The 20,059-nt window shown below is 46.8% G+C and overlaps 1 protein-coding gene across 5 annotated transcripts in view; it reads right to left on the bottom strand.

Annotated features, from left to right (window-relative positions):
• The window catches only part of b3galnt2 (beta-1,3-N-acetylgalactosaminyltransferase 2), a 72,438-nt gene extending 52,412 nt beyond the window's left edge, over positions 1–20,026 (bottom strand). For 4 of the 5 annotated variants that reach the window (XM_085996707.1, XM_085996705.1, XM_085996706.1 and 1 more), the window contains exon 1: positions 19,805–20,026. In XM_085996707.1, the coding sequence (XP_085852833.1) occupies positions 19,805–19,901 (97 nt within the window). In that variant the 5' untranslated portion in view covers positions 19,902–20,026. The remainder of the gene's footprint in view (positions 1–19,804) is intronic. The other variant, XM_085996710.1, reaches the window with a different exon arrangement.
• Between the last annotated feature and the right edge of the window lie 33 nt (positions 20,027–20,059).

Raw genomic sequence — 20,059 nt, 5'->3', positions numbered from 1 at the left:
ACAGGAGCGATAGGTGAATGGGACTTGGTGTGAGATAGAACACGGGTAGCAGCAATCAAAAATAATGAAAGAAAATATTGGCGGGAAAAAAACCTGCAAAAATGGTAGTCTACCCAGCAAAACCAACTGATGTATGGAGCAAAATGCAAATAAAAACACACAAAAAACACAAAAGACTTTTAACGTGGAAAGTAAATTGCCATTTCCCTTTATAAGAAGTCTGTTTGAACTGGGCATGTCCCAGGATTCCCAAGCATCCATTTTATGTGCGCAAACAGCACACTACGAGCAGAGGCTCACTCAAAATCACAATGTTGGCTGTGGAACCTGATGGAAATATTTTACGGAGTGTCTATTGACACCATTGTGTCAGCCAATGAGTTGGAGATGGGGAATTACGGCAGGACATACATAGCAAACAAACAGAGTCTATTTAAACAGCAGACAGTCTATTGACTCAGCAAACAGAGTCTATTTACTCAGCAGGGTCTATTTCCTCAGCAGTGTCTATTTCCTCAGCAGAGTCGATTTACTCAGCAAACAACAAACAGAGTCTATTTACTCAGTAGAGTCTATTGACTGAGCAGACAGTGCCTATTTACTCAGTAGAGTCTATTTGATAAGAGTCTCTGTGAACTACAGCAAACAGAACACAAGACCGAAACTTCAGCAAAGTCTCCCGATCAAAGCAGGATTATTTCTCCAGCAAAAGGCAGTGAGTGGAGGATCGTTACGTATTACAAATTATGAGCGTAAAATCAATCCCAGTCACTTACAGCAGTCTCCAGTCGTGATTGACCTGGGAATTACCCAATCATCTCCATTCTGGCCAGGAATAGCGGTGTCACTATCAATGTTCCCTGCAATTTTATTTGGGTGTGCAGCCCATTCAGTTTTGCGTTTTAACATTGCAAAGGCCGGTCCCGGGCTGCGCCGCTTATAGGGAACGTTGCCCACTATATGCAGCCAATATTTTATTCCTTTAAATGAGAGCCGCGCATGCCGGTAGCTTGGCCTTAATTTTTAGCCCCACTAAGATCAGTTGCGGGAGGCACCTCATTTCTCCACTTGGCATCTCAGGAGGCCATCAAATGGATAGCCAAACAAGACATCCCATTATACGTTTTTCTCATCATGCGAAAGTAGTAGTTATCCCCAAATCACATCAATAATATGTCGCACAACCTGACACTGAAAGCCAACAGTGCTGATTATAATACTGCTGAAATCCCCATATATGCACATATAATTATATCTCTCAATATCAATTCTTTCATATTTCGGGCTTTGCCGGCAGTTTAGAGTTGATTAATCAGTGCCTTTAGCACCATCAGTGCTTTTTTATTTCCTTCTTTCAGCCTCAAGATGGCAATCGAAGCAGAACCCCTACTCTTGTTACTGGTATTTTAATCAGCTGAATGACTTGGCGCTGAAGCATAAAAGGAGCTAATACCAAGAGGCTTTGAGCATCAAATAGCAGGTAAGCGCTGGACAGAACATAAGAACATAAGAAATAGGAGCAGGAGTAGGCCATTTGGCCCCTCGTGCCTGCTCCGCCATTTAATGAGATCATGGCTGATCCGATTTTGGCCTCAACTCCACTTTCCTGCCTGCTCCCCATAACCCTGGACTCCCCTGTTGCTCAAAAATCTGTCTCTCTCAGCCTTGAATATATTCAATGACTCAGCTTCCACAGCTCTCTGGGGTAAAGAATTCCAAAGATTCACGACCCTCTCAGCGAAGAAATTCCTCCTCATCTCCGTCTTAAATGGGCGACCCCTTATTCTGAGACTATGCCCCCTAGTTCTAGATTCCCTGACGAGGGGAAACATCCTTTCAGCATCTACCCTGTCCAACCCCCTCAGAATCTTATATATTTCAATAAGATCACTTCTCATTCTTCTAAACTCCAATGAGTATAGGCCCAACCTGCTCAATCTTTCCTCATAAGGCAACCCTTCCACCCTAGTAATCAACCTCGTGAACCTTCTCTGAACTGCCTCCAATGCAAGTATATCCCTCCTTAAATAAGGGGACCAAAACTGTATGCAGTACTCTATGTGTGGTCTCACCAGCGCCCTATACAGTTGTAGCAAGACTTCCCTACTTTTATACTCTATCCCCCTTGAAATAAAGGCCAACATTCCATTTGCCTTCCTAATTACTTGCTGCACCTGCATGTTAACTTCATGTGTTTCATGTACGAGGACACCCAAATCCCTCTGTACCACCGCATTCTGTAGTCTTTCTCCATTTAAATAACATTTTTCTTTTCTATTCTTCCTACCAAAGTGGATAACTTCACATTTTCCCAAATTATACTCCATCTGCCAAATTTTTGCCCACTCACTTAACCTATCTATATCCCTTTGGAGACTCTTTATGTCCTCCTCACAACTATCTTTGTATCGTCAGCAAATTTGGTTACAATACACTTGCTTCCTTCATCCAAGTCATTAATATAGATTGAAAATAGTTGAGGCCCCAGCACTGATCCCTGTGGCAGCCCACTAGTTACAGATTGCCAACCTGAAAATTACCCATTTATCTCGACTCTCTGTTTTCTGTTAGTTAGCCAATCCTCTATCCAATCTAATGTATTATCCCCAACACCATGAGCTCTTATCTTATGCAGTAACCTTTTATGTGGCACCTTGTCGGATACCTTTTGGAAATCCAAATACACTACATCTACTGGTTCCCCTTTATCCACCCTGCTCGTTACATCCTCAAAGAACTCTAATAGATTTGTCAAACACGATTTCCCTTCCATAAAACCATGTTGACTCTGTTTGATTGTATTATGATTTTGTAAATGCCCTGCTGCTACTTCTTTAATAATGGATTCGAGCATTTTGCCAATGACAGATGTTAGGCTAACTGGCCTATAATTTCCTACTTTCTGTCTCCCTCCTTTTTTGAATAAGGGCGTTACATTTGCGGTTTTCCAATCCACAGGGATTTTTCCAGAGTCAAGGGAATTTTGGAAGATTACAACCAATGCATCCACTATCTCTGTAACCACTTCTTTTAAGACCCTAGGATGCAGGCCATCAGGTCCAGGGGACTTGTCAGCCTTTAGACCCATAAGTTTGCCTAGTACTTTTTCTCTAGTGATAGTGATTGTTTTAAGTTCCGCCCTCCCTTTTGCCCCTTGATTTTCTACTATTACTGGGATGTTTTTAGTGTCCTCTACTGCGAAGACAGATACAAAATATTTGTTCAATGCCTCTGCCATTTCCTTGTTTCCCATTATTATTTCCCCAGTCTCGTCCTCTAAGGGACCAACGTTTATTTTAGCTACTCTCTTCCTTTTTATATACTTGTAGAAGCTCTTACTCAGTTTTTATATTTCTTGCTAGTTTACTCTCATAAGCTATTTTCTCCCGCTTTATTATTTTTTTAGTCATCCTTTGCTGGTTTCTAAAATTTTCCCAATCTTCTGGCCTACCACTAATCTTTGCAACATTGTATGCCTTTTCTTTCAATTTGGTACCATCCTTAACTTCCTTGGTTAGCCACGGTTGGTTCATCCTTCTCTTCAAGTCTTTCTTTCTCACTGAAATATATCTTTGTTGAGAGTCATGAAATATCTTTTTAAATGTCTGCCACTGCATTTCTACCGTCTTACCTTCTAATCTGTTTTCCCAGTCCACTTTAGCCAACTCTCTCCTCATACCTTTGTAATTGCCTTTATTTAAGTTTAATACTCTAGTTTCAGATCCAAGTTTCTCACCTTCAAACTGAATGTGGAATTCTATCATGTTATGATCACTCTTCCCTAGAGGATCCTTTACTATGAGATCATTCATTAATCCTGTTTCATTAAACATTACCAGATTTAAAATAGCCAGTTCCCTGGTCGGTTCCACAACATATTGTTCCAAGAACCTGTCCCAAATACACTCTATGAACTCGTCCTCAAGGCTTCTTTTGCCAATTTGATTTGGCCAATCTATATGAAGATTAAAATCGCACACGATTATTGCAGTACCTTTCTTACAAGCCCCCATTATTTCTTGATTTATACTCTGTCCTATAGTGTAGCTACCGTTAGGGGGCCTATAGACTACTCCCACCAGTGCCTTCTTTCCCTTACTATTTCTTACCTCCACCCAAATTGATTCTACATCTGGAACTTCCGAGCCAAGATCATTTCTCACTATTGCACTGATCTCGTCCTTTATTAACAGAGCTACCCCACCTCCTTTTCTTTTGTCTAGCCTTCTGAAATGTCAAATATCCCTGAATATTCAGTTCCCAGCCTTGGTCACATTGCAACCATGTCTCTGTGATGGCTATTAGATCATATCCATTTATTTCTATTTGTGCCGTCAATTCATCTATCTTGTTACGAATGCTGCGTGCATTCAGATAAAGAGCCTTTAATTTTGTCTTTTTATCATTTTCCCTACTCTGACCTTATTTGCTGGTGCACTCTTATGTTTGTACGCTCTGTCCCTTCCTGTCACACTCTGGTTTTCATTGCCCATATCGCTACCCTGCACTATTGCCTTGTCCTTTCTCTTTAACTTTCTAAAGTGCAAGGGCTGAGGCTCCTCCAATGCTACCTCCTAGATTCCCATACCTGCCTCACTCGCAGATAGATCAGCTGTGTAAAGTGTCTGTGATGCTCAGCAATACACATCACCTGCACCGGTCAGATAGTAATCATTAGTGAGAGTGACCAAATCCATCGCTTGACGCACATCCCATGATTTCTACATTCCCCATTCTAAATGGTGGCCTGCCCCCCTAACACCGTGATATCCACATCCATTTTCACGTGATACAAAATGGTATTACAGTGAGGACGTAGTCCAGCAAACAACTGGGGACTTGTGCAAAAATTGGGAGAGCTGTCCCACAGACTAGTCAAGCAACAGCCTGAAATAGTCATACTCACAGAATCATACATTTCACCCAATGTCCCAAACTCCTCCATCACCATCCCTGGGTATGTCCTGTCTCACCGGCAGGACAGACCCACCAGGGGTGGCGGCACAGTGGTATACAGGTGGGAAGGAGTGGCCCTGGGAGTCCTCAACATTGACTCCGTACCCCATGAAGCCTCATGGCTTCAGGTCAAGCATGGGCAAGGAAACCTCCTGCTGATTACTACCTACGACCCTCCCTCAGCTGATGAATCAGTACTCCTCTATGTTGAACACCACTTGGAAGAAGCACTGAGAGTAGCAAGGGCACAGAATGTACTCTGGGTGGGGGGATTTCGATGTCCATCACCAAGAGTGGCTCGGTAGCACCACTACTGACCGAGCTGGCCGAGTCCTGAAGGACATAACTGCCAGTCTGGACCTGCGACAGGTGGTGAGAGAACCAACGAGGGAAAAACCTACTTGACCTCATCCTCACCAATCTACCTGTCGTAGATGCATCTATCGATGACAGTGTTGGCAGCAGTGACCACCGCACAGTCATTGTGGAGACGAAGTCTCGTCTTCACACTAAGGACACCCTCCATCGTGTTGTGTGGCAATACCACCATGCTAAATGGGATAGATTCAGAACAAATCTAGCAGCTCAAAACTGAGCATCCATGAGGCGCTGTGGGCCATCAGCAGCAGCAGAATTGTATTCCACACAATCCGCAACCACATGGCCCGGCATATCCCTCACTCTGCCATTACCATCAAGCCAGGGGACCAACCCTGGTTCAATAAGGAGTGTAGAGCATGCCAGGAGCAGCACCAGGCGTACCTAAAAATGAGGTGCCAACCTGGGGAAGCTGCAACACAGGACTACATGCATGCTAAAAAGCAGATGCAGCATGCTATAGACAGGGCTAAACGATCCCACAATCAACGGATCAAATCAAATCAAATCAAATCAACTTTTATTGTCATTGTTAGTGCACAATTGCAGTACAACGAAATGTAGGCTTGCGGCTCCTGAGAGTGTACAATTTGGATTAGGACACTTAAACATTTCAACATACATTTGTACATATATATTAGCATAAATATGACCATAATAAAGTGCATCGGCAGATGTGCAGGCTTTAGTGTTTATTTGTGGCGTTCAGTAGGATGACAGCCCTGGGAAAGAAGCTGTTCCTAAATCTGGTCGTACGGGTGCGAATGCATCTGTAGCGTCTTCCAGATGGTAGGAGGGCGAACAGACTGTGGCTGGGGTGGGTAGGGTCTTTGATGATGGACCGTGCCCTCCGTAGGCAGCGTTTCTGATATATATGTTCTATGGTCGGTAGCCGGGTGCCGGTAATGCGTTGGGCAGTTTTGACTACCCGCTGCAGGGCTTTCTGGTCATGGGAGCTACAGCTGCCGTACCATACCGTGATACAGTTTGTCAGGATGCTCTCTATAGTGCAGCGGTAGAAGTTAGAGAGGATCGGGGGTGACAGATTACATCCCTTCAGCCTCCTCAAGAAATATAGGCGCTGCTGGGCCTTCTTCACCAGAGAGGAGGTGTTGAGGGACCAGGAGAGGTCTTCCGTGATGTGGACTCCGAGGAACTTAAAGCTGGCCACCCTTTCCACCTCCGCCCCATTGATGTGGATGGGGGTGTGACTTCCGCCTTTGGACTTCCTGAAGTCCACGATTATTTCCTTTGTTTTCTTGGTGTTAAGGGCCAGGTTGTTATCGGCGCACCACTTCACGAGATGCTGGACCTCCTCCCTGTAGGCTGACTCATCATTGTTGGTGATCTGGCCTACTACCGTGGTGTCATCTGCAAACTTGATGATGGTGTTGGAACCATTAACAGCCACACAGTCGTGGGTGAAGAGGGAGTAGAGGAGGGGGCTCAGCACACATCCTTGTGGGGCCCCCGTGTTCAGGGTCGGGGGGGGGGGGGGGGGAGGTGTGGTTACCTAATTTGACAGACTGGGGTCTGTTTGTTAGGAAGTCCAGGGTCCAGTTGCAGAGGGAAGTGTTCAGGCCAAGAGTTTGGAGTTTGGTGGCCAGCTTGTTGGGGACGATAGTGTTGAATGCTGAGCTGTAGTCTATAAACAACATTCTGATGTAGGTCTCCTTACCATCTAGGTGATTCAGTGCCGAGTGTAGAGCAGTTGTGATTGCATCCTCCGTTGATCTGTTTGCCCGATAGGCAAACTGGTGTTGGTCAAGGGAGGCAGGAACACTGGCTTTGATGTGGGCTAAGACCAGTCTCTCGAAACACTTCATTATGATGGGTGTGAGTGCGACAGGTCGATAGTCGTTCAGACACGTCACAGCCGCTTGTTTAGGCACAGGAATGATGGTGGCGGTCTTGAAGCATGTAGGGACTACTGCCTGGGCCAATGACAGGTTGAAGATGGCGGTGAAGACATCAGCCAGCTGATCAGCACATTCCTTGAGTACCCGTCCAGGGATGCTATCCGGTCCAGTAGCCTTTCGTGTGTTCACTCTGCGTAGAGCGCCCCTTACGTCGGAGGTCGACAGAGTGAGCACCTGGTCTTCCGGGGGTGGCAAGGCTTTGGTAGCCGGCTCCTTGTTGTCCCTGTCGAAGCGAGCGTAGAAGTTGTTAAGCACCTCCAGAAGGGAGGCGTCGCTGACCGGGGGACTGGTGTTTTTGCCCTTGTAGTCAGTGATGGACTGGATGCCTTGCCACATGCGCCGGGGGTCCGAGTTGTTGTGGAAGTGATCCTCTATCCGCAGTGTCTGTTTCCATTTGGCAGTCCTGATACCCTTTTTTAGGTTGGTCCTAGCTGCTCTGTAAGCCGCCGCGTCGCTAGATTTAAATGCTGCGTCGCGTGCTTTCAACAGTGAGCGGACCTCTCCGTTCATCCAGGGTTTCTGGTTGGGGTATGACCTGATATTTTTGTGGGTCGTGACGACCTCGACGCAGCTGTTGATGTAGAATAGCACTGTGGATGCGTATTCCTCGATGTCATTGTGGGCAAACATGCCCCAATCAGTGCGTTCGAAGCAATCCTGAAGCTCCGATACTGCCCCCTCTGGCCATACTTTCACTGCTCTTCAAAGCTTTGCAGTCCTGCCACACCCAGTCGTGAATGCTGGTGGACCATTAAACAACTAATGGGAGGAGGAGGCTCCATGAATATCCCCATCCTCAATGACGGTGGAGCCCAGCACGTGAGTGCAAAAGAAAGGCTGAAGCGTCTGCAACCATCTTCAGCCAGAAGTGCCGAGTGGATGATCCTCCTCCTGAGGTCCCCACCATCACAGAAGCCAATCTTCAGCCAATTCGATTCACTCCACTTGATATCAAGAAACCACTGAGCGCACTGGATACAGCAAAGGCTATGGGTCCTGACAACATCCCGGCTATCGTGCTGAGGACTTGTGCTCCAGAACTAGCCACGCCTCTAGCCAAGCTGTTCCAGTACAGCTACAACACTGGCATCTATCCAACAATGTGGAAAACAGCCCAGGTATGTCCTGTCCACAAAAGCAGGACAAATCCAATCCAGCCAATTACCGCCCCATCATAAGAAAAACATCATGGGAACCAAATGTAATATTTCCAAGTTTACTGACGACACGAAACTAGGTGGGATTGTGAGTTGTGAGGAGGATGCAAAGTGGCTTCAAGGCGATTTAGACAAGTTGAGTGAGTGGGCAAATACATGGCAGATGCAGTATAACGTGGATAAATGTGAAGTTATCCATTTCGGTAGGGAAAACAGAAAGGCAGAGTATTATTTAAATGGTGATTGGGAAATGTTGATGTACAAAGGGACCTGGGTGTCCTGGTACACCAGACACTGAAAGCAAACATGCAGGTGCAGCAAGCAGTTAGGAAGGAAAATGGTATGTTGGCAAGAGGATTTGAGTACAGGAGCAAGGGTGTTTTACTAGTTATACAGGGCCTTGGTGAGACCACACCTGGAGTAGTGTGTGCAGTTTTGGGCCCCTTACCTAAGAGAGGATATACTTGCCATAGAGGGAGTGCAACGAAGGTTCACCAGACTGATTCCTGGGATGGCAGGACTGTCGTATGAGGAGAGATGGGGTCGACTAGGCCTGTATTCACTAGAGTTTAGAAGAATGAGAGGGGATCTAATTGAAACGTATAAAATTCTGACAGAGCTAGACAGACTGGATGCAGGGAGGATGTTTCCCCTGGCTGGGGGGGATCTAGAACAAGGGGTCACAGTCTCAGGATGCGGGGTAGGACATTTAGGACTGAGATGAGGAGAAATTTCTTCACTCAGAGGGTGGTGGACCTGTGGAATTCTCCACCACAGAAGGCTGTGGAGACAAGTCACTGAATATATTTAAGAAGGAGATAGATAGATTTCTAGACACAAAAGGCATCAAAGAGTATGGGGAGAGAGCAGGAATATGGTATTGAGATAGAGGATCAGCCATGATCATACTGAATAGCAGAGCAGGCTCGAAGGGCCGAATGGCCTATTCCTGTCCTTTTCCTATTTTTCTATGTTACTATGTTCTATGTTTCTATCAGCCTACTCTCAATCATCAGCAAAGTGATGGAAGGTGTCATCGACAGTGCTATCAAGCGGCACTTACGCACCAATAACCTGCTCACTGATGCTCAGTCTGGGTTCTGCCAAGGCCACTCGGCTCCCGATCTCATTACAGCCTTGGTCCAAACATGGACAAAGGAGCTGAATTCCAGAGGTGAGGTGAGAGTGACTGCCCTTGACATCAAGGCAGCATTTGACCGAGTGTGGCATGAAGGAGCCCTAGTAAAACTGAAGTCAATGGGAATCGGGAGGGAGAACTCTCCACTGGCTGGAGTCAGACCTAGCACAAAGGAAGATGGTTGTGGTGATTGAAGGTCAATCATCACAGCCCCAGGACATCGCTGCAGGAGTTCCTCAGGGCAGTGCCCTAGGCCCAACCATCTTCAGCTACTTCATCAATGACCTTCCCGCCAACACAAGGTCAGAAATGAGGATGTTCGCTGATGACTGCACAGTGTTCAGTGCCATTCGCAACTCCTCAGATAATGAAGCAGTCCATGCCCACATGCAACAAAAGCTGGACAGCGTTCAGGCTTGGGCTGATAGGTGGCAGGTAACATTCGCGCCACAGAAGTGCCGGACAATGAATATCTCCAACAAGCGATATCTGCAACTGTGTGTGTAGAGCCTGCCAACTGCTTCCTGAAGGAAAGTTTTAACATTTTTCTGCTTTCGTTTATGTGACTTTAATTAGTAGAGAGAATTCTCACTGGTCTACTTCAGGTAATTAATGTTACTGCAATTCATTGAAAATTTGAACTAAAGGCTTTCACTATCTTTTAGGTTTTTGGCAAAATAAGTGCCAGGCTGTGACTATCTCCAACAAGTGAGAGTCTAACCATCTCCCTTGACATTCAACAGCATTACCATCACCAAATCCCCCACCATCAACATCCTGGGGGGTCACCATTGACGAGAAACTTAACTGGACCAGCCACATAAATACTGTGGCAACAAGAGCAGGTCAGAGGCTAGGTATTCTGCGGCGAGTGTCTCACCTCCTGACTCCCCAAAGCATTTCTACCATCTACAAGGCACAAGTAAGGAGTGTAATGGAATACTCTCCACTTGCCTGGATGAGTGCAGCTCCAACAACACTCAAGAAGCTTGACACCATCCAGGACAAAGCAGCCCGCTTGATTGGCAACCCCTCTACCACCTTAACCATTCACTCCCTCCACCACCGGCATACCGTGGCTACAATGTGTACCATCTACAAGATGCACTGCAGCAACTCGCCAGGGCTTCTTTGGCAGCACCTCTCAAACCCGCGACCTCTTCCACCTAGAAGGACAAGGGCAGCAGGCACATGGGAACACCACCACCTCCAAGTTGCCCTCCAAGTCACACATCATCCTGACTTAGAAGTATATCGTCGATCCTTCATCGTCGCTGGGTCAAAATCCTGGAACTCCCTACCTAACAGCACTGTGGGAGTACCTTCACCACACGGACTGCAGCAGTTCAAGGCGGCGGCTCACCACCACCTTCTCAAGGGCAATTAGGGATGGGCAATAAATGCTAGCCTTGCCAGCGACGCCCACATCTCATAAAAACAAATTTTTAAAAAATTGTATTTATATAGCGCCTTTAACGTAGTAAAGCGTCCCAAGGCGCTTCACAGGAGTATTATAAGACAACAAATTTGACACCGAGCCAAATAAGGAGAAATTAGGGCAGGTGACTAAAAGCTTGGTCAAAGAGGTAGGTTTTAAGGAGTGTCTTAAAGGAGGAAAGAGAGGTAGAGAGGCGGGGAGGTTTAGGCAGGGAATTCCAGAGCTTAGGGCCTAGGCAACAGAAGGTACGGCCACCAATGGTTGAGCGATCATAATCAGGGATGCTCAAGAGGGCAAAATTAGAGGAGCACAGATATCTTGGGTGGGGGGTGGTTTGGGGGGCTGAAGGAGATTACAGAGATAGGGAGGGGTGAGGCAATGGTGTGATTTGAAAACAAGTATGAGAATTTTGAAATCGAGGCGTTGCTTAACCAGGAGCCAATGTAGGTCAGTGAGCACAGGGGTGATGGGTGAACGGGACTTGGTGCGAGTTAGGACATGGGCAGCCGAGTTTTGGATCACCTCAAGTTTACATAGGGTAGAATGTGGGAGGCCAGCCAGGAGTGCGTTGGAATAATCAAGTCTAGAGGTAACAAAGGCATGAATGAGGGTTCAGCAGCAATGTTGCGGAGGTGGAAGTAGGCGGTCTTAGTTATGCCGCGGATATATGGTCGGAAGCTCATTTCAGGGTCAAATATGACACCAAGTTTGCGAACAGTGTGGTTCAACCTCAGACAGATGTTAGGGAGAGGGATGGAGTCAGTGGCTAGGGAACGGAGTTTGTGGCAGGGACCAGAAACAATGGCTTCGGTCTTCCTAATATTTAATTGGAGAAAATTTCTGCTCATCCAGAACTGGATGTCAGACAAGTAGTCTGACAATTTAGAGATCGTGGAGGGGTCGAGAGAAGTGGTAGTGAGGTAGAGCTGGGTATTGTCAACGTACATGTGGAAACTGACGTCGTGTTTTCGGATGATGTCGCCGAGGGGCAACATGTAGATGAGAAATAGGAGGGGGCCAAGGATAGATCCTTGGGGGACAACAGAGGTAACGATGCAGGAGCGGGAAGAGAAGCCACTGCAGGTGATTCTCTGGCCACGATTAGATAGATAAGAATGGAACCAGGTGAGTGCAGTCCCACTCAACTGGAAGACAGCGGAGAGGCGTTGGAGGAGGATGGAGTGGTCAACCGTGTCAAAGGCTGCAGACAAGTCAAGGACGAGAGGGATAGTTTACCTTTGTCACAGTCTCAAAGGATGTAATTTCTGACTTTGATGAGAGCCGTTTCGGTGCTGTGGCAGGGGCGGAAACCTGATTGGAGGGATTCAAACATGGAGTTACGGGAAAGATGGGCATTGATTTGGGAGGCGACAACACGTTCAAGGAGTTTGGAGAGGAAAGGAAGGTTGGAGATGGGGCGGTAATTTGCAAGGACGGAGGGGTCAAGGGTTGGTTTTTTGAGGACGGGTGATGACGGCAGATTTGAGGGAGAGAGAACCATTAACAATGTCAGCTAACATGGGAGCCAGAAAAGGAATTTGGGTGGTCAGCAATTTGGTGGGAATAGGGTCGAGGGAGCAGGAAGTGGGTCTCATGGACAAGATGAGCGCGGAGAGGTCATGAGGGGAGATCGGAGAGAAACTGGAGAAAGATGCAAGTTCAGGGCTAGGGCAGGGGGGAACCTTAGAGAAAGTTTGGCTAGGGGAAGGAAGGGAAGTGGCAGAGGGAAGCTGAACGGATGATCTCAATTTTAGAGACAAAGAAGTCCATGAGCTCCTCACACTTTGTTGTTGGAGGTGAGGGTGGAAGAGACAGAAGAAATAGGAGCAGGAGTAGACCATTTGGCCCTTCGAACCTGTTCCGTCATTCAATATGATCATGGCTGATCTTCTACGAATCTCCACTTTCCTGTACTATCCCCATATCCCCTGATTCCTTTAATATTCAAAAATCTATCTATCTCTGTCTTGAATATACTCAATGACTGAGCCTCCACAGCCCTCTGGGGTAGAGAATTCCAAAGATTCACCACCCTCTGAGTGAAGAAATTTCTCTTCATCTCAGTCCTAAATGGCCGACCCCTTATTCTGCGACTGTGACCCCTGATTCTAGACTCCCCAGCCAGGGGAAACATCCTCCCTGCATCTACCCTGCCAAGTCCTGTAAGAATTTTGTATGTTTCAATGAGATCCCCTCTCATTCTTCTAAACGTTAGAGAATACAGGCCTAGTCTACTCAATCTTTCCTCATAGGACAATTCCCCCCCATCCCAGGAATCAGTCTGGTGAACCTTCGTTGCACTCCCTCTATGGCAAGTATATCCTTCCTTAGGTAAGACCAAAACTGTACACAATACTCCAGGTGCGGTCTCACCAGGGCCCTATATAATTGGAGTAAGACGTCTTTTTAATCTTATATTCAAATCTTGTAATAAAGGCCAACATACCATTTGGTTTCCTAATTGCTTGCTGAGACAGGGGAGAGGGGTTCACAGAATCACAGAAACGCCACAGTGCAGATAGAGGCCATTTCAGCCCATCGAGCCTGCACCGACACATATCCCACCCGATCCCCGTAACCCCTACACCAACACATATCCCACCCTATCCCCGTAACCCCTACACCAACACATATCCCACCCTATCCCCGTAACCCCACGTATATAATCCCCCTAACACTAAGGGTCAATTTATCATAGCCAATCAACCTAACCCGCACATCTTTGGACTGTGGGAGGAAACCGGAGCACCCGGAGAAAACCCACGCAAACACGGGGAGAATGTGCAAACTCCACACAGACAGTCGCCCGAGGCCGGATTCGAACCCGGGTCCCTGGCGCTGTGAGGCAACAGTGCTAACCACTATGCCACCTTAAGAAGACGGTTAGCAGTTGAGAATAGAAACCGGGGTTTATCTTTCATTCTGGAATAGTGAGCAATTTAGACGAGAGCAGGACCCAATAATGCTTATGTGGTCCAGCTAGATTTGGCGGTGAATGGCTAAACCAGTTGTCCGCCATATCCGTTCAAGTCTGCGTCCCTTGGACTTAAGGGAGCGAAGAGGAGGGCTGTACCAGAGGGAACAGCCAAGGTGAGAGAGAGTAATTATTTTAATAGGGACTAAGGCATCAAAAGTGATGGTGAGGGTGTGGTTGAGCAGATCGGTAGCTGCAGAAATGTTGTGATGAATGGAGGGCCAAAGGCTGGACAGTTGGGATTTCATAAGTGCAGTTGTACGAGAGTTGGGAGAGAGTTTTTTTCCAGGGGCGGACACAGAAGGAAGTAGGGTTGGGGTGGGGGGGGGTGGGGGAAGGGAGATGTTGGTGGAGAGCGATACAAGGAAGTGGTCAGAGATGGCCTTATCTGCGACTGACATGATGGGAGTAGCAAGGCCACCAGGGGGTGGCCGTGAATATGGGTTGGGGCATTCACATGGAGGGAGAGATTAAGGGAGGATAGGGGGCTAGTGAACTCAGAGGAGAGAGAGCATGATGAATTAAGATGGAAGTTGAAATCACCGAGGATGAGAAGTCGCTCGGTGCAGAGGCTGAGGGAGGAGAGCAGTGAAGATATCTCGGTAATAACATTTTTATGGTACTTGGGTGGGCGGTAGAGAATGAAAATTTTAACGAGAATGAGAAGGGTGGAATAAGGTGAGATGCTCAAAGGAGGCGAATGTGCCGGAGGAGTAGGGGGACAGACCAAGGTATGATTTGGTGATGAGAGACACATCACCACATTTTTTTAGGCAGCGAGTTGTTATGGTCTGGAATGCACTGCAAGAAAGGATGGTGGGAACAGATTTAATAATAACTTTCAAAAGGGAATTGGATATATAGTTAAAAAGGAAACATTTTCAGGGCTATGGGGAAAGAGTAGGGGAGTGGTACTAATTGGATAGCTATTTCAGAGAGCCGGCACAGGCACGATGGGCCGAATGGCCTCCTTCTGTGCTGTATCATTCTATATGGAGGTGACAAAACATTCAATGGATTTGCATTACCAACTGTCTAGATAATCTTGGATAGCCCTCAATATTTTCGGATAATTTACCCAGTTTAAAACAGATACTGAACCACATCACTCCGTATTCGAGCAATAAATCACGTAGCTTTTTTTGTGGGGAAAGAGTGCTTCTATTTTTCCAATTAACAGAGGTCACTTGCCCTCTTTACAGTATTTTCTTCCCTTCCCCTTCCTCCATTACAGCTATAACACTGGCAACTATCCGACAATGTGGAAAACTGCCCAGGTATATCCTGTCCACAAAAAGCAGGACAAATCCAATCCAGCCAATTACCACCCATCAATGACCTTCCCTCCATATACGGTCTGAAGTGGGGATGTTCGCTGATGACTGCAGTGTTCAGTGCCATTCGCAACTCCTCAGATAATGAAGCAGTCCATGCCCGCATGCAGCAAGACCTGGACGACTTTCAGGCTTGGGCTGATAAGTGGCAGGTAACATTCGCGCCAGGCAATGACTATATCCAACAAGCAAGCATCTAACCACCGCCACTTGACATTCAACGGCTTTACCATCGCCAAATCCCCCACCATCAATATCCTGGGGGTCACCATTGACCAGAAACTTAACTGGAACAGCCACATAAATACTGTGGCAACAAGAGCAGGTCAGAGGCTACGTATTCTGCAGCGAGTGTCTCACCTCCTGACTCCACAAACTATCGACAAACATCCACTACAAGCCCACTGACTCCCAGAGCTACCTGAACTACACTTCCTCCCACCCCGCTTCCTGCAAGGACTCTATTCCATTCTCCCAGTTGCTCCGTCTCCACCGCATCTGCTCTGATGATGCCACCTTTCATACCAGTGCTTCCGACATGTCTTCCTTTTTCCTCAACCGAGGATTCCCCTCTACTGTGGTTGACACGGTCCTTGACTGTGTCCGTTCCATTTCCCGCACTTCTGCTCCCACCCCTTCCCCTCCCTCCCAGAACCACGATAGGGTTCCCCCTTGTCCTCACCTTTCACCCCCACCAGCCTCCACATTCAATGGATCATCCTCCACCATTTCCACCACCTCCAACGTGATCCCACCACCAAACGCATCTTCCCCTCACCTCCCCTTTCAGCATTCTGAAGGGACCGCTCCGCCGTGACACCCTGGTCCACTCCTCAATCACCCCTAACAGCCCTTCCCCTTTGCCCGGTACCTTCTCGTGCAAGCACAGGAGATGCAACACCTGCCCTTTTACCTCCTCCCTTCCCACTGTCCAGGGCCCCAAACACCTCTTCCAGGTGAAACAGCGATTTACTTGTACTTCTTACAATTTAGTATACTGTATTCGCTGCTCACAATGCAGTCTCCTTTACATTGGGGAGGCCAAATGCAGATTGGGTGACCGCTTTGCGGAACACCTCCGTTCAGTCCGTAAGGGTGACTCTGAGCTGCTGGTCGCCTGTCACTTTAATTCTCTGCTTCACTCCCACTCTGATCGCTCTGTCCTCGGCCTATTACATTGTTCCAATGAAGCTCAATGTAAGCTCGAGGAACAGCACCTCATCTTTCGATTAGGCACTTTACAGCCTTCTGGACTCAACATTGAAATCACAGAAATCACAGAAACCCACACAGTGCAGATAGAGGCCATTTCGGCCCATCGAGCCTGCACCGACACATATCCCACCTGATCCCCGTAACCCCTACACCAACACATATCCCACCCTATCCCTGTAACCCCACGTATTTAATCCCCCTAACACTAAGGGTCAATTTATCATAGCCAATCAACCTAACCCGCACATCTTTGGACTGTGGGAGGAAACCGGAGCACCCGGAGGAAACCCACGCAAACACGGGGAGAATGTGCAAACTCCACACAGACAGTCACCCGAGGCCGGGTCCGAACCCGGGTCCCTGGCGCTGTGAGACAACAGTGCTAACCACTATGCCACCGTGCATAGTTCAACAATTTCAAACTATAACCCCTGCTCCCATTTTTCATGCTGTATGATTTTGCCATCCCCATTTGCAACATTTTATCTTTCCTGCCTCTTACCTTAGCACAGTATGTTCCTTCAATTCCTTCCTCCCCTCCCCGTCTCTGCACCTGCTTAATATCTGTTACATCGCCAGCTTTTTCCAGTTCTGATGCAGGGTCCCAGACATGAAACATTAACTCTGTTTCTCTCTCCACGGATGCTGCCTGGCCTGCTGAGTGTTTCCAGTATTTTCTGTTGTTATTTCAGATTTCCAGCATCCGCAGTATTTTGCTATTGTATTAGTGGTTTATGCTAGTGTTTATGCTCCACACGAGCCGCCTCCTCCCACTACTCTTCATCTCACCCTATCAGCATATCCTTCTATTCCTTTCTCCCTCATGTACTTATCTAGCTTCCCCTTAAATGTTTTACGAAGATTTCATTTATATCTCGACATTTTGCAGCATTTCTTAATCACCCGAAAGATGTGGATAATGAAACTAACTGGCTTGTAATACTTTCCCCTTGTTCTCTCTTCAAATTCTCCTCTTTATCTTCTCTCCTGATTTGTACTCTCTTACTCTTCCTGCCTCTCCTCAATCTCTCCATCTCCGATTGGTAAGTATTCCTTGAACTTTATTTGGTGTCTGCAGTTCTGAGTACAATTTGTACAGCACAGTGAAGTTGTTCAATGCTTCCTCACTCTCTAACAACTATATAAAGAGAAACAGAAAGATGAAGAAAGTAAAAAACAAAACAAGGTAATAAAATATATTCCGCTTCCCACCTCTGCTAGTATCACTACCTCTCCAGATCATCTGGGTATGTTTGATGCATTGCAATTTTAAATTTTATAAAATGACATGAAAGATTTAAGGCATACTCTGCGTGCTACATGCTGAAGTATTTTGTTATCGTTTTGGATTTTGTTCTCGACAAAACACTGAACAATTCCGAGGTCAGGTTTTGCAGCTTAAAGCAACACAGGCTAACAATTTTGTTGAATGAACCGAGGTGAATTGAAGTAGTCTTTCATCGCAATCGTTTCACAGAATCATAGAATAGTACAGCACTTCATCTCAATCCATGAACATACCCTCCTGCAGTGACTAGGGCATTCATTAATAACTGGTCTCAGTTTAAAGGGCTAGCTTCCCTCTAATCCTCAGTGGGCACCAGACAGACGGATGACAAATAGATGCAAATCGGGGAAATATGTCTTCCAGGTGTACCTCCCGCAACTTATGACCTTTAAACCCTGGATGCAAGGACTGCCAGATGTCCAGAGTTCTCCCGATAGAAATGGGGGGGGGCTTCAAATATTTTTTCTCAGCACTATGCTCACAGTCTGGATGAGCCCTATTAATTAAGGTTGAATGTCTAGGCCATACAGTTTAAAAGCAATAGGATTATTCATTTGAAATGTTTGTCACAGTAAGATTTCTGCTGTGCATGAGGGTTTAAGTAGTGTACGTCACAGTCAATGCTAAAAATATAGTCAAATCTACTCTAGTCTCTTGCTCATCACTTAATATTTGGTTGTCAAGCATGCAGAGCTTTATAGAATTTAAAGGTCATCCACAATTCAAGGGAACAAACAGAACAAAATACCTCAATGCCCTGGGAGAATCCAAGGTGTTGCTAGACTTGTGACAACACACTCACAGGTATTTCACATGGATGGGAGGCATGGAAAGCTTTCTTTCAGATGACAGCTCCCTACGACCTCCCCACTCCCGATATTCTCCTATTTTCTTCCCTCTTCTCCTGAGGCCTGAGAGCTGAGGTACAATTCCACAGGTCTCACCCAAATAAAAGAAATACTTGCATTTATACAACACCTTTCACAAGACGGCCAATTAAGTACTTTTGAAGTGCAGTCTCTGTTGTAACGTAGGAAACGCGGCAGCCAATTTGTGCACAGTAAGGTCCCACAAACAGCAATGTGGTAAGGACCAGATAATCTGCTTTAGTGATGTTGGTTGAGGAATAAATATTGGCCCAGGCCACAGGGGAGAACTCCCCTGCTCTTCTGCGAATAGTGGGATCTTTTATGTCCACCTGCAAGGGCAGATGAGGCTTTAGTTTAATGTCTCATCTGAAAGACAGCACCTCCGGCAGTGCAGCGCTCCCTCAGTGTTGCACTGGGAGCACCGGCCTGGATTATGGGCTCAAGTCTCTGGAGTGAGGCTTGAACTCACGACCTTCTGACTCAGACATGGCTGACACTTTTATGGCTAGGAATCTTCTATTAATAAATGCAAATAACTAACTCACAGTCACTTTTCATTCATGTTTACAAAGCAGAAATTTCAACTCCAATGTGCTTTCATTAGGAAAAACATGATATATGCACAGCAGTGCCTAGCTACTTAATTGTACTTAATAATTATTATAAATGTAAGAAGTCACACAACACCAGGTTATAGTCCAACAGTTTTATTTGAAATCACTTTCAAATAAAACTGTTGGGACTATAACCTGATGTTGTGTGACTTCTTACATTTGTCCACCCCAGTCCAACACCGGCATCTCCACACCTTATTATAGTGTTTTAAAAAAGAAAATGAACACTAATTGTCACTAGGATACCAGTGAGCATCCTCAGGCCAGGTAACCACATGCCTTGGGGCATGGAAGGAGCTATACAAGTTTGTAAAAACCGTGTTGAGCAGAGGTACCGCGCAGGCACAGTACAATGGGCGATAGGAGGCGGAGCATCAGCAGTGACATCACCCAACTCGGCGCCACGAAGGAATCGCGCACGCGCAGTACGATGACAGGTAGGGGCGGAGTATCCGCAGTGACGTCACCGGCCCCAGCACCGCGAGCCAGCAAGGCGGTTATTTGACGGTTAAATTCAACATTACCTCGGAACTGGACAAGGCGGCCGGGCCGCAGAGCGAAGTGAGCAATAATGGCGAGGACACAAAAGCAGGCCGCCACCACCACAGTCACGCTCCGCATTGATTGTCGCGAGAGCGCTGCTTCTAACAGGTTCACCTGCCGGTTAACGGCCAATCATCGCCTCCTCCTTTTTTACCGCGGCCCGCTGACGGCCTACCCACCGCCAGTACTGCGCAGTCGTGATTTGCGTGATGCACTCTGGGAGTTGTAGTCCGCAC

Source organism: Somniosus microcephalus, chromosome 9 (genome assembly GCF_052327205.1).
Source record: "Somniosus microcephalus isolate GS21.2 chromosome 9, FLI_Smic_1.0, whole genome shotgun sequence".
Lineage (NCBI taxonomy): Eukaryota > Metazoa > Chordata > Chondrichthyes > Squaliformes > Somniosidae > Somniosus > Somniosus microcephalus.
This window is presented reverse-complemented; position numbering and strand designations above follow the sequence as displayed.